Source organism: Tenrec ecaudatus, chromosome 5 (genome assembly GCF_050624435.1).
Source record: "Tenrec ecaudatus isolate mTenEca1 chromosome 5, mTenEca1.hap1, whole genome shotgun sequence".
Classification (NCBI taxonomy): Eukaryota; Metazoa; Chordata; class Mammalia; order Afrosoricida; family Tenrecidae; genus Tenrec; species Tenrec ecaudatus.
The window spans coordinates 86,531,072-86,544,030 of NC_134534.1; the positions used below are offsets into that span (position 1 = coordinate 86,531,072).

Here is a 12,959-nt window from a genome sequence, read left to right on the forward strand (position 1 = left end):
GGTTCATGATGGGGGTTGAGGGAGGGATGGGAAAAATGAGGAGCTGATACCAGGGGCTCAAGCAGAAAGCAATTGTTTTGAGAATGATGATGGCAACAAATGTACAAATGTGCTTGACACAAAGGATATATGTATGGATTGTGATAAGAGTTGTATAAGCCCCCAATGAAATGATTTTAAAAAGAAAAACAAGTGTCTGATGTTCAACAATTTTAAGACATAGAATAGGATCAAAAGTTATTGTACTGATGGAAGAATTCTAAGCTATTTACTAAAGGACCCAATGAAAACCAATGCTCCAGGAGCTGATGGAACACCAAACGAAATATTGCAACAGATTGATGAAGTACTGGAAGTACTCAGTCTGTGTTTGAAGTCTGGAAGACCGAATGGAAGAAACCCCTGCTCATGTCCATTTCAAAGGTGATCCAAAAGAATGATACAATTTTTGAATGATGTGTTAGTCTGGGGAGACTAGAGAAACAAGTCCATGGACACACGTATGTGCATAAGAAAGAGATTTATATACAAGCGCAATTGAGCACTGAGGAAGCATCCCAGCCCAGTCCAGTCCAAGTCCATATGTCTGATACTAGCCCATATGTCAGATACTAATCTATAAAGTCCTCTTCAGACTCACGAAACACATTCAAAGACGCCGAATGCAGGATGATCACAGGACAGTGGGTACAAAGTCTTTGGATCCAGTGATGTTGTAAACAACTCAGCGCTGGCAGGGGACTCTATGTGGCTTCTCCGGCTTCAGAAGTCTGGTTGCATCAGGGTAGGTCCATATGGCTTCTCCAAGGGCACTAGCTTAGTTCCATGTGTCTTGTTAGCTGCAATGTCTCCCAGGGAGTGAGCAGAGAGTCTCCCACCTCCAAGGAGGAACTACCGGAATTCCCAGAATCCTCAGAAGGCCACGCCCACACAGAGGCCTCATTGGCTATGACCTGATTGACAAGCTAGACTCCACCCCTACACTCTTAACCCTCAAATTGACAATTATATATCTGCCACAAATGATATCATTAATATAACCTATAACTAAATGTTTTCTTTTTTTTTTAGTCAACATTTTCTGAAGATAATTTTAAAAATGACTGCAGCAGTCCAGTGAGAGGAGCTTCCAGAAATTCAGACAGGATTCAGAGAAACGGCGTGGCACATTTAGTATCATTGATGATGTACGTGGCACATGGAGATGTAGCATTGCTGGTGTCAGCTAAGACGGATCTTAGCTGAAAGCGGAGAACACTAGAAAGAGTTCACTTGTGCTTTATTGAATATGCAAAGGCTCTTATTGCTTGAATCATTCATTAAAATGATGATAACATTGAGAAAACGAGAATTCCAGAACACTTCACTGCGTTTGTGGGAAAGCTCTACATAGACTCAGCGGCAGATATCAAAGGAATACGGCCTGGCTTAAAATCAGGAAAGGTGAGCATCAGGGTTGTATTCTTTCACCATCCTTATTCAGTCTGTATGGTAAACAAATAATGTGCCGAACTGAACTAAAGAAAAACACAGCATCAGGATGGAAGGAAGGCTTCTTCAACCACGTTTGATATGCAGATGACGCACCTTGGTTTGCTGATAGCAAGGAGGACTTGAAGCTCTTGCCCATGAGAATCAAAGACAATAGCCTTTCATGGGGAGTGCAAGTCGATGTCAGAAACCCCAAATCCTTGCAACCGGTCCCACAGGCATCATGATGAATGGAGACAAAATGAAGATGTCCATACTTTCATTCTACGTGGATCTCCAGTCAAGGAATCAGTGAGGGCCGAGGTGGGTACAAGGGAGCCGATGTCAAGGAGTGCATGTAGGAACAGCATGGTTGGAAACAGATTATGGTAGCAATGATATAATTCTACTTGAGCTGATTGAAATATGGAATGATATGTGATATGTATTAAATTCTACCTAATAAAACAAAGAAAGAAAAACATTCCTTGGCTTTGATCAGGTGCACCTTAGTCTTCAGCATGATATCTTTGCTTTTTGCTACTTTAAAGAAATTTTTGTAATGAAAGCAAATAATTTGCCCAAAGAAATAAAATACTTCATTTGATTTCTTCCATGGACTTTGATTGTGGATCCTAATAAAGTAAAATCCTTGACCAAAAAAAAAAGAAAATAAAATAAATCAATAGAAGTATTGCATTGATCAAGTTTGCTACACTAGACATCTTTAAAATGTCATAGAGTAAAGATGTCACTTTGAATATTAAGGTACCTTCGGACCAAGGCATGGCATTTTCAACTGTGTCATCATGGACATGTAAAAGCTGGACAATGAATAAAGAAAACCACAGAAGAATTGATACATTTGAACTACGGGTTGTGAAGAAGTTTTAAAGTACTTTGGAACGCTAGCAGAATAAATACATCTGTCTCAAATGAAGGACATCTAGAATGCTCCTGAAAGGCAAGGATGGCAAGACTTCATTTTCCATAATCTGGACCTATTGCCAAGTCCCTAGAAAGCGACATCATGCTTAGTAGAGAGCATTGAAAAAGAGGGAGACCGTCAACCAGACAGAACGACCAGTGGCTCCAACAATGGGCTCAAATATAACAAGTGTGATGTGTGCGCAGGGCTGGGCAGCATTTTAGTTTGTTGTTTGCACCAACTCAATGCCACCTAACCCATTCATTAGCAAAGTGTAGCATATACAGTGTTGCAGTAGGTAATTTGCTGATGCCAGCCTCAGAGAAAAAAATAAAGGTATGATTTTCGTAAATTATTGGTAATAAAAGGCAATGATAATGAAAACTGAAAGAAAAGAGGTATTTGCAATTCGTCAGAATTTAAGAGAACCCCGTCACAAGGCAGGACCTATTTGTGTTTTTCTGTCAATCTAACCTACTCCCCATGTGAGCTTTATAGAGCAGATGCCTTCACTTGTCAATAAACTCCAAAAGAGTCTTTGTTGTGCCTGCGCAAGTTAGGGGCTCAATTACTACGTTTTGAATGAATAATATACGTTTCCAAGGAATTGAGTGTCTATAAAATACCCTTCTTCTAATATTAAACACGTTCCCAACTCCTTTGTTTCTTAAATTACTAATTTCTTCATTTATTCAGCAATGGCCTCACTGACTACCACCCATGATCAAGGAACTATTCAAAGTGATTTCAGCCAATAATCTTTGTAGCTATTTATTCTCCACTTGGGTTTGTGCCATCCTGTCTTCCTGTAAGCTGACACCAAGTCCTTCCAGCTATTCTGTAAACAGCCCATTGTGATATACCTACAGAAATGGCTTCAAGAAGGGTGAATAACTTGTCCCATGCTCTCTGCTCTCTTTTTCTTATTCAATAAAGATTCTGTACGGAAAATACAAATTTGGATTTTTCACCTGTGGCCCTCTAGAATTCTGAAATATATGAAAAATATTCAAGTTCATAACCAGCTCATTCCAAGTCTTAGTCTAAATAGAAAAAGGCTCTTTCCGAGTGGGTAACCAGAAAAGAGGCTTTCCTTTGAGACAGATGCAACCTTCCAGCCCACAGCTCGGGGACGGGGCTGCATGAAGGCGGCCCTTTCTTCTGGGGAGAAGTGGACCACATTAGAACGCTGCTTCTCAGAGAAGTTGGGCCCTTCAAATAGGGTCAACTCAGACAACTGTAGGCATGTCCCTCACATTGTTCATTGGTCCACATGCATGCCCCAGGAGTAGGCTTCCATTGTGAGAGAAGACACACTGTTAGAGTGGACACTGGGGAGTCTATCTTCTCTCACAGTCTTCTTCCGCAATGAGTAGCACCGCTTTACTGGAAGTTAGGCAAATACGTTGTCAGATTTCATCAATATCCTTGGCTCTGGAAACTACGAAGTCTTTAGTAAAGAGCCTTGTACTCTGGGTGAGACCGAACACTTTTGATTTTAGAACTAACTAGGAGTTAGTTAAAACAATAACAACAACAACCAGACTCACTACCATGGTGTCCTTTCTGACTCATATCCTGATAGGACAGAGTAGACCTGCTCCCTAGAGCTTCTGAGACTGTTAATCTTCATGGGAGCAGAAAGCCTGATCTTTTCCTGACAGCCGTTAAATGGGAAGCCCAATTAGTAACTCATTGTGCCACCAGAATGCCTTAACTAGGATTTAAAGATCCTCTACAGTCTTAGAAAATCTATACCTTCTAATAAGAAACAAGTAACAGTCTACAAGAATGACTGAAAGGAAGAGGCAGCAGGACGTCTATTGAAGAATTCAGGCTCTTATTTCTTAGCACATCCCACTTCGAAATTGAGATGTGAGCTTGGAGGATACTGCAGAATCTTGTCAGGCCTTGTTTTCCTCCTCTGTAAATGGAGAAAATACTAGCACCTGTACCACAGGCTTATTGCGAATTAAAGATGTGGAATTGCTCAGCGTCATAGGTTCATTTCTATCAGCATGCAGAAATCTTGCCTCAAAAACAAAGAACCACCCCAAATAAAAAACAGACTTACCGTTCGCTGTCTAATCAATTCCAAATCATAGGGACCCTGTAAGACAGAGTAGATCTGCTCCCTGCGACTTTCAAGGCTACAAAGATTTCTGGAACTAGCAAGCCTCATCTGTCTCCTGTAGAGCGACTGAGGACTTGGAATTACTGTCTTCATGGTGAACAGCTCAACATGTGGCTCACCATGCCACCAGGGCTCCACAATCTAAGCAGAACATTCAACTCACTGCCACGAGTTGATGCTGACTCATCGAGATCCGGTAGGACAGGGCCCAACTGTCCCTGTGAGTTTCTTAGACTGTAACTTTTTACTGGAGTAGAAAGCCTCAGTTTCTCTCGAGGAGAGGCTGGTGGTTTTGAACTGCTGACCTTGCAGTGAGTAGCCCAACATATAACCACTATGTCACCAGGGTTCCTGCTGGGACATAATAATAAGGAACCAGGGGGTGGGGTGGGAAAAGAGGAACAGGGATCCCCTTTCTTCTTCCCTGGTCCTCTACCCCCTCCATTCCAGCTTTGAATTCAAACTCCACCAAAGGCAAAGTTACTGCCTGAAAGCTATATCTGCATGTTTAATTACATAATTCAGGAGTAATAGCATAGCATACTTGGATAATAAAAGTGATAGCTAGATTTGATATAATTTGTAGCTTGGACCTTCATCTGCTTTTAGAAATCAGTATTCATGAGTTTTAAAGAACTGATATTTACTATCATATAGTTTATATCATTTGCTTAAAGTTTTATATTTTAAAGTAACATCAGAATTCAAATGGAAGGAAAAGAAACAGATTTTCACACAAATCAAGCTAAGATTTCACGGAAATCATAAACTTGAGTCAGGGCATGGAGGTGCCCAGCTTCTGAGTTTGTTAGTGTATGTGGAAGCTGACATCTATTTAAAGGAAAACTGTGATTAAAATGATCCATTCTTAGGACTTTTGGAGCTTCACCAAAGTAAACATTTCTGACCAGAAACCCCGAGCCTGGCTTCATTAGATAGCATGTACTGGATTCAACAGGCCTTCCAGTCAAAGATTTTCTCATTTTCCAAACAGTGCTCTTATTATTATTTTTAATCTAAAATTCTCTATCTCAAAAAGATCCTTGGCAGTACTTAAAATAACCAGCGTACACCATTCAAGAAAGGAAAACAAAATAAGGTGACTAGGAAGGTGAAGAGGAGCGTGGTGGCATAGTGGTTACAAGTCAGGCTGCAATCTGCGGGGTGAGCAGTTCGAACTCACCAGCCACTCCTCCGGAGAAAGCTGATGGATGGTTACAGTTTCAGAAACCCACCGGGGCAGGTCTACCCTGTCCTATAGAGCCCCTATGAGTTGGCATCAACTCGAGGGCAGTGAAGTTTGGCAGTGAGGAATGAGAGGCAAAATGGTGACCATGGAAAAGAAATTAGTGATTATTATCGGACACACCATCGATTCTTGTAATTGTATAACGCTGCACAGATCCATCACCCGTTTATTAAATAAAAATTACACTCTTTTCAGCAGGGAGAACCGCATTTGTAGACTACTTGCAGTGTTTTTGGTATGCACTGAAATGCTAGGGAAGAAAAATCCTATCTTTTAGGAAGGTGCTAACTTTTTGTGTCAAAATATGGCAGTTTGAACCCAGTCTGGCATCATGGAAGAAAAGATGCCATGGCAGGCTGCTTCTATAAGGCCAAGACAATTCCGTAGAAGAGAGCAGTTCTTACTCCGTGCCACACAGGGTTACCTTGAGCCAGCATCAACCCAACCGCACAAGACAACACTTGCCTGCCGGGCAATGGCTCTAGTCCAGGCACACAGCACTTACTTGCTGCATGGGTGGAGAATGTAAGGCCGGCTGCACCTGCAGGGACAGCTGACTCCCCAGGGGCTGTTGCATGCTGAGTGGCTGGTGTTGCTGCATGTTGAGATGCTGGTGAAGAGGGGGGCTGATCTGGAGGGGGGGAGGGGAGGAGACGGCCATGTTCGCTATGGACACAGTCACTGGCATTTGGTTATTCAGCTTCGGTGCTATGTTCCTGGGGAGGCTGGGATGCATGGCCGTTAGGTGAGGATTCATTCCTGGTTGTGGGTGATAGTGGGAACTTAGGTACAGGGCTGAATGAGCCTGGTTGGGCCCATGGAACACAGATGGCTTTGAGCTGATCAGTTGAGGAGGTTGAGACGGCTTAACATCAACAGGTTCACTATAACTCTGTGGAGAAAACAAACAAGATCAGAAAGAAAAGTTTAATGATTTTCAGAGCAAGTTTTGTGAATTACATCATGGACTTTCACATGAATCAACACCCGCAACCCAAGACTTTTTCATTTAAGAACTCTTCTACCGTTTATTAGTAGTATGATTTATGCAGGTCTGATCATCTTCTATTTAGTTGATGAAGTACAACCTTACCAGCTAGGATAAATTCCCCCACTACCAATATTATAAATGACAGATTTTTTTTTCTTTTGTGATCTAAACAGATTTATGTTTGGGGTCAGGTGAGGGAATGGATGCCTTAGTCAAATGTGGCATACTTTGAAATTATGTCACTTTTACTGATCCTCTGTTAATTTCTGTTTCCTTTTCCTATTCTCCAAGGGCCTTGATCTTGATATTTGCATGAAGAAAACAAAGCTGGCTGGTAGAAAGGGGAATGAAAGAAGGGAATAAAAGACGTAGAAAATGTCTTTCTGAAGCCATCTAAACATATATTAATATGTCTTTGAAGTAACAATATAACTCACACTGAATGTTTTTTAAAGAAGCTGGTGATGAATGATCCCCCACAGTGATCTGGATAAAAATGATCTCTTGTGGCGACCCCAGGAGGGAAGGGGGTGTAGAAAGGGAGAACTGATCTTGGAGATCTATGTGTAACCTCCTCTCTGGGAGATGGGCAATGGGGAGGCGGGTGAGGGGAGACGCCGGGGAGTGTAAGATAAGATATAATAATTATTTATAAACTATCAAGGGACCAGGGGGGGAGCGGGGAGGGAGGGGGAAGGGAAAAAAGGGGAAACCGAGCTGATTCCAGGAACCCAAGTGGAAGGTGAATTATGAGAATGAAAAGTGCAACGAATGTATAAGGGTGCTTTGCTCAGTTGATGTATGTACAGACTGTGATAAGAGCTTTATGAGCCCCAATAAAAAGATTTATTAATTTAAAAAAGAAAAATGATCTCTTATAGTAAATTTAGAGTTCATTATTAATTGATATCATTTTATCTAATTTTATAAATAATTTCACATGGCCAAGTTCTAACAATCTTAAAAAAAATCATTTTATTGTACAATTCTTAACACAATCCATACATGCAACCACTGTGTCAAGCACATTTTTACATTTGTTGCCATCATCATTCGCAAAACACTTGCTTTCTTCTTGAGCCTTTGTTAAAAACTAGAAATTTTGGTGCAGACTAGCAATGATCAAGAATTAAGCCTGGCAAATTTCTTTTCAGGTATAAACCTACTTCCTGCTTTGGCTTAGAAGATTGTGTATAGTAACTGGTGGAAAGTGAAACAAGTGGAAGAAATAATGCTGAAATGCCTACCTAGAGACAGTCACCGCATTATCAAACATAGCTAAACGATGCCTAGATTCCCTATTCCATGACCATTGTTTTTCTTATTCTAATTATAGGTTACACTCTGCACTGCCAGGAACACCAAGCCTGCAAGAGCCCATCAGCATGCCTGTACCAGCCATTCTGGTATGCACTCAGCCCCAGTGGTCAACTCATAAGCCCACTGGAGAAATCAGGCTATCACACACAATGAAACAAAAGCTCACAACTTAATTTTACGAGTCAGTCTATAATACTGTTAGCAATAAAATCCATTTTTTCCAACTGTAATAAGAACTATGCTGCATACATGTGCCAAATCATAGGGATGGAGATGCAGGGTAAACACATACTACTACATGTTTTCTCTGTAGAAAAGACAGATATAATATATGTAATGTCAAACCATTGAAATATGGGGTAGCAAAAGACTAAAATACTTCATGCAGATTATACAAGGGAACTTCCAAAAGTTCAACAAAAATGTATATAATGATGGACTTCAGAGATTTCAAAAATGTTTGCACCAAAATAAACTCATACTAATTTGTAATAATGCATCTGAGCAGGATCTAGTTTCAACAGGATATGGTTTCAGGCACTAAGAAGGACATGACATTAATTCTGAAAAATGCCCCTGTAAGAACATGAATTTTGTAAAACTGAAGCAAGAATATCAAATATATGGTGAAACTTGGGTGGAAGACTGTTGGAATCACTGATGATTTATGAATACAGGAACAATGTCCCAAATAAATCAGCAGTTATCTTAAGAAGAAGGGAGACAATCTTAAACATGAATTCTGTAGCAGCAGACCATCCATATCGATTTGTCAGAAAACAATCTTGAAAAGAAACAACAACCAACATCGGGGGGAAAAGCCAACACCATAAACATAGTTGTTATTTTATTCAGTTTACACATTTCTGACTTAAAAATTAAAGTTATTATTTCATTCAGTTTACACATTTCTAACTGAAAAATTAAAGCTGAGCAAACTTTCCATGTAATGAGTGCTAGCTAAAACATTTACACCCAGATTAGTTGCAGATCAGACTGTTCTTTCACTGGAACAAACATCATATAGATGGTGAAGCTTGGGTGGATGAATGGTGAAATTATGAATGCTTTTCAAAAAGTTTACAGGGGGAATGCCTTGAAGAAATCAGAAGTTTAATAATGGATAAAGGGATGAGACAATATTGATGATAAAGCCCGTAGTAGCAGACCATCCACATAACTTTGAAAGCAAAAAATCTTGTTCATGCTCTAATTAAAGTGAACCAATGATTAAATGCAGACCCTATAACCAATATCATAGATATCTCAACTGGTTCAGCTTCCACTGGCAACATTGCTACACTCATAGTAGCTGCAGATAAGAATGCGCCTACAATTCAAGAAGTGGGATCAAGATCCTGGAAGAACTTAACAGGAGGTGAAACAAGCTTCTATCAATATGATCCAAAAGACAAAATATCATCAAACCAGTGACCTCCAAGAAGTGGAAGCGCTTCAGTCAGAGCATAAAAAAGCAAACTGGCCAAGAGCAAAGATCATGGTGACAGTTGTTTTGAATGCACAAGGCATTTTGCTTGTTGACCTTTTGAAATGTCACAGAATGATAACATCTACTTATTTTGAAATCGTTTTGAGACAATTAGCCAAAGTTTAAGCGGAAAAACATCAAGAAGGGCTTCTCCTTCACCTCTACAGAAATGCCTCGCTCACTCCTCTCATCAACCAGGGACAATTCTATGAGAATTTCCATGGGAAAACATTGGACATCCTAGTTGGCTACTTCTTATTTCTTTTGGTTTCCTAATCTTAAAAAAAAAAATAAAGGTACCCAATTTTCTTCAGTTACTCATGTTAAAAACAAAAACTGCATGGAAATGGTTAAAGTCCCTCAGTTATTTAGGGATGGACTAAATGGTCAGTAGCTTCAGCTACAAAAGTCTCGACCAGCAGCTCATGTTGAAAAATTGTCTATTTAATTGTTTTATTAAAAAATTTATCTGTAATTTCATTTGTTCATGAACTTTTCCTGTTAGGTGCCAAGATTATGTGTTTGTAGACTTGTTTGTTTAACCTACTGCAGAGGACTAATTTCATATTTAGCCACAGGCTGCATCAATTTCATATTACAAAGACAAGATTATATAGCAAACAAAAACAAGAAGCCATCAAGCCAACTGGTTCTGATTCACGGAGATACCCATGCATGTCAGAACGGAACTGTGTTCCGTAGAGTTTTCCAAGGTTGATGTTTTGCAAGTGGATGGTCAGGCCTTTCTTATGGGGCATTTTTGGACTAGACTTGAATCTCTAACCCTTTGGTTATACTCTCCAAGGCCTCACACAGCAAACAGATATTCAGGAAAATGAATACACATTAGTCAATAATCAAATTTTTGCTTTACAGTTGCTCTCATTTAAAAAAGAATATGATCTACATTTCCCATATAATCAAAACAATGAAAGTGTTCTTATTTGTTTTATATTAGTCAATTATCATCACATCATTATGTGATAACATGCATCCGAGGTAATGTGAACTTGTATGTTCATGTGTGTGTACCAAAACACAACACACATGGTACATAAGATACACTGTTTAGATATAATCTTGTAATCTGTAATAACAAGTAATTGGTATACTTAACAAATATATTTATTTAAATTAAACGAACCTAACGAAGTACAATTATGAGATACCTGGATGCAAACACAGTACCCACATTGTATTATGAAGAGTTTGTGGGAAAATAGACGTCTTTAAAAATTAAGGTTACATGCTAAGTCATGTGGGGGAAACGGTATCGGGCTAACTAATGTGAAAGGGCCGTCTCCATGAGGACTTGTCAAGGCCTTCAATGCACTGACCCTTGTTTCGGTGCACTAATCCACATCAGGAATCTCAGAGTCAGTCATTGAGAAATTATTTATCAGTGGGTCACTACCTGTGACTAGTATTTAACAGAAAGTTGAAGTTTAGAAGTATTAATAAATTCCACATGCATATTTAAAATGATAAATAAAACATAGCATTTAATTTAAATGGTCATATTTCTTGCTTCAAATAAATTACTAATTACTGTCTCCAAAAGGCACGCTTAAACTACAGACACGTGGGTGGGATGCTGAAATAACGAATGTTTCCCTGTTTCTTAGACTACTGTCTGCGTGGTGAACAGTACTTTAGGCTGCTCAGCACACTGACAATTTTCTTAAGACTTAGGAAGCTGGCAGCTTCCTAATTTCATCCTAGATGAGCTCAGCCTTAGAGATGCGAATGGTTTTCCCAAAGGTTAAATTCAAAATAAGGAATGAATTTAATTCTCCTGAATTCTTTTGCAATAATCACATGTACCCCCACCCCGGCCCTTCTAATTTTCTATCTAAGACAGACTAGGAAGAAGGGTGATCTACTTCCAAAAATTAGTCAACCCAAACCCTCTGAATCACAACAAGAAACATTGCTAGAAAAGCCCATCATGTTTGCTAAAGCGTGTGAGCTCTAGTGGTATAGTGCTTACATGTCGGGCTGTGATCCACAGGGTCAGTAGTTCGAAACCATCTGCTGCTCAACGGGAGACAGGTTTTCTACTCCCATAAATAGTTACAGTCTCAGAAACGCACAAGGGTAGTGCTACCTGTTCTACGGACTCTCTACGAGTCACCATCGTCTCAGTGGAAACGAGCGTGACTTCTGCTAGAGGGCCAGTGATAAGGAAGGATGTCTTCAATGACATGGACTGTTATATCCACCACAGCAATGGCTTCAAACATAGAGAGAAGCATTTACTTGGGTTATATAAGGTGGCCATGAGTTGGAGCCAACTTGAGAGTAATTAAAAACAAGAAGTTAAAGCAGTGGTTCTCAACCCGTGGGTCACGACCCCATTGGGGGTTGAATGACCCTTTCACAGGGGTTGCCTGATTCATAACAGTAGCAAAATCACACTTATGAAGTAGCAATGAAAATAATTTGATGGCTGGGGGTCACCACAACACGAGGAACTGTATTAAAGGTTGAGAATCAATGTGCTAAAGGGAAGGAACAATGTCTTCACTTAAATGAAAATCCATTGTAGATCTTTGTCTCTCTCTCTTCTTAAAAATCATTTTATTGGGGGCTTGTACAACTCTTATCACATTCCATACATCCATCCATTGTGTCAAGCACATTTATACATTTGTTGCCATCATCATTCTCAAAACAATTGCTTTCTGCTTGAGCCCTTGACATCAGCTCCTCATTTTCCCCCTCCCTCCCCAGCTATCTCCCTCATGAACACTTGATAATTTATAAATTATTATTATTTTGTCATGTCTTATACTGGCCGACGTCTCCCTTCACCCACTTTTCTGTTGTCCATCTCCCAGGCAGGGGCTTATATGTAGATCATTGTGATTGGTTCTCCCTTTCTACCCCACCTTCCCTGTACCCTCCTGGTATTGCTACTCTCATTATTGGTCCTGAGGGTTTATCTGTCCTGGATTCCCTGTGTTTCCAGCTCTGAGCTGTACCAGTGTACATCCTCTGGTCTAGCGGATTTGTAAGGTAGAATTTGGAACATGAAAGTGGGGGAGGAAGCATTAAAGAACTTGAGGAAAATTTATGTTTCATTGGTGTCTACTGCACCCTGACTGACTTATCTCTTCCTTGAGACCCTTCCAAAAGGGGATGTCCAATTACCTACCGATGGGCTTAGGGTCTCCACTCGGCACTCCCCCTCCTTCATAATGATAGGATGTTTTGTTTTTTGATACCTGATACCTCATTCCATCGACATCTCCTGAGCACACAGTCTGATGTGCTTCTTCCATGTGGCCTTTGTTGCTTCTCAGCTAGATGACTGCTTGTTTAACTTCAAGCCTTTAAGAGCCCAGATGCTATATCTTTTGATAGCCGGAAACCATC

The 12,959-nt window shown here is 40.1% G+C and overlaps 1 protein-coding gene across 1 annotated transcript in view; it reads right to left on the minus strand.

The window, feature by feature from the left end:
* TOX (thymocyte selection associated high mobility group box) overlaps nucleotides 1-12,959 on the minus strand; it is a 424,317-nt gene that overhangs the window by 11,774 nt on the left and 399,584 nt on the right. The window contains exon 7 of the mRNA XM_075550689.1: nucleotides 6,287-6,673. Coding sequence (XP_075406804.1) covers nucleotides 6,287-6,673 — 387 coding nt within the window. The remainder of the gene's footprint in view (nucleotides 1-6,286; nucleotides 6,674-12,959) is intronic.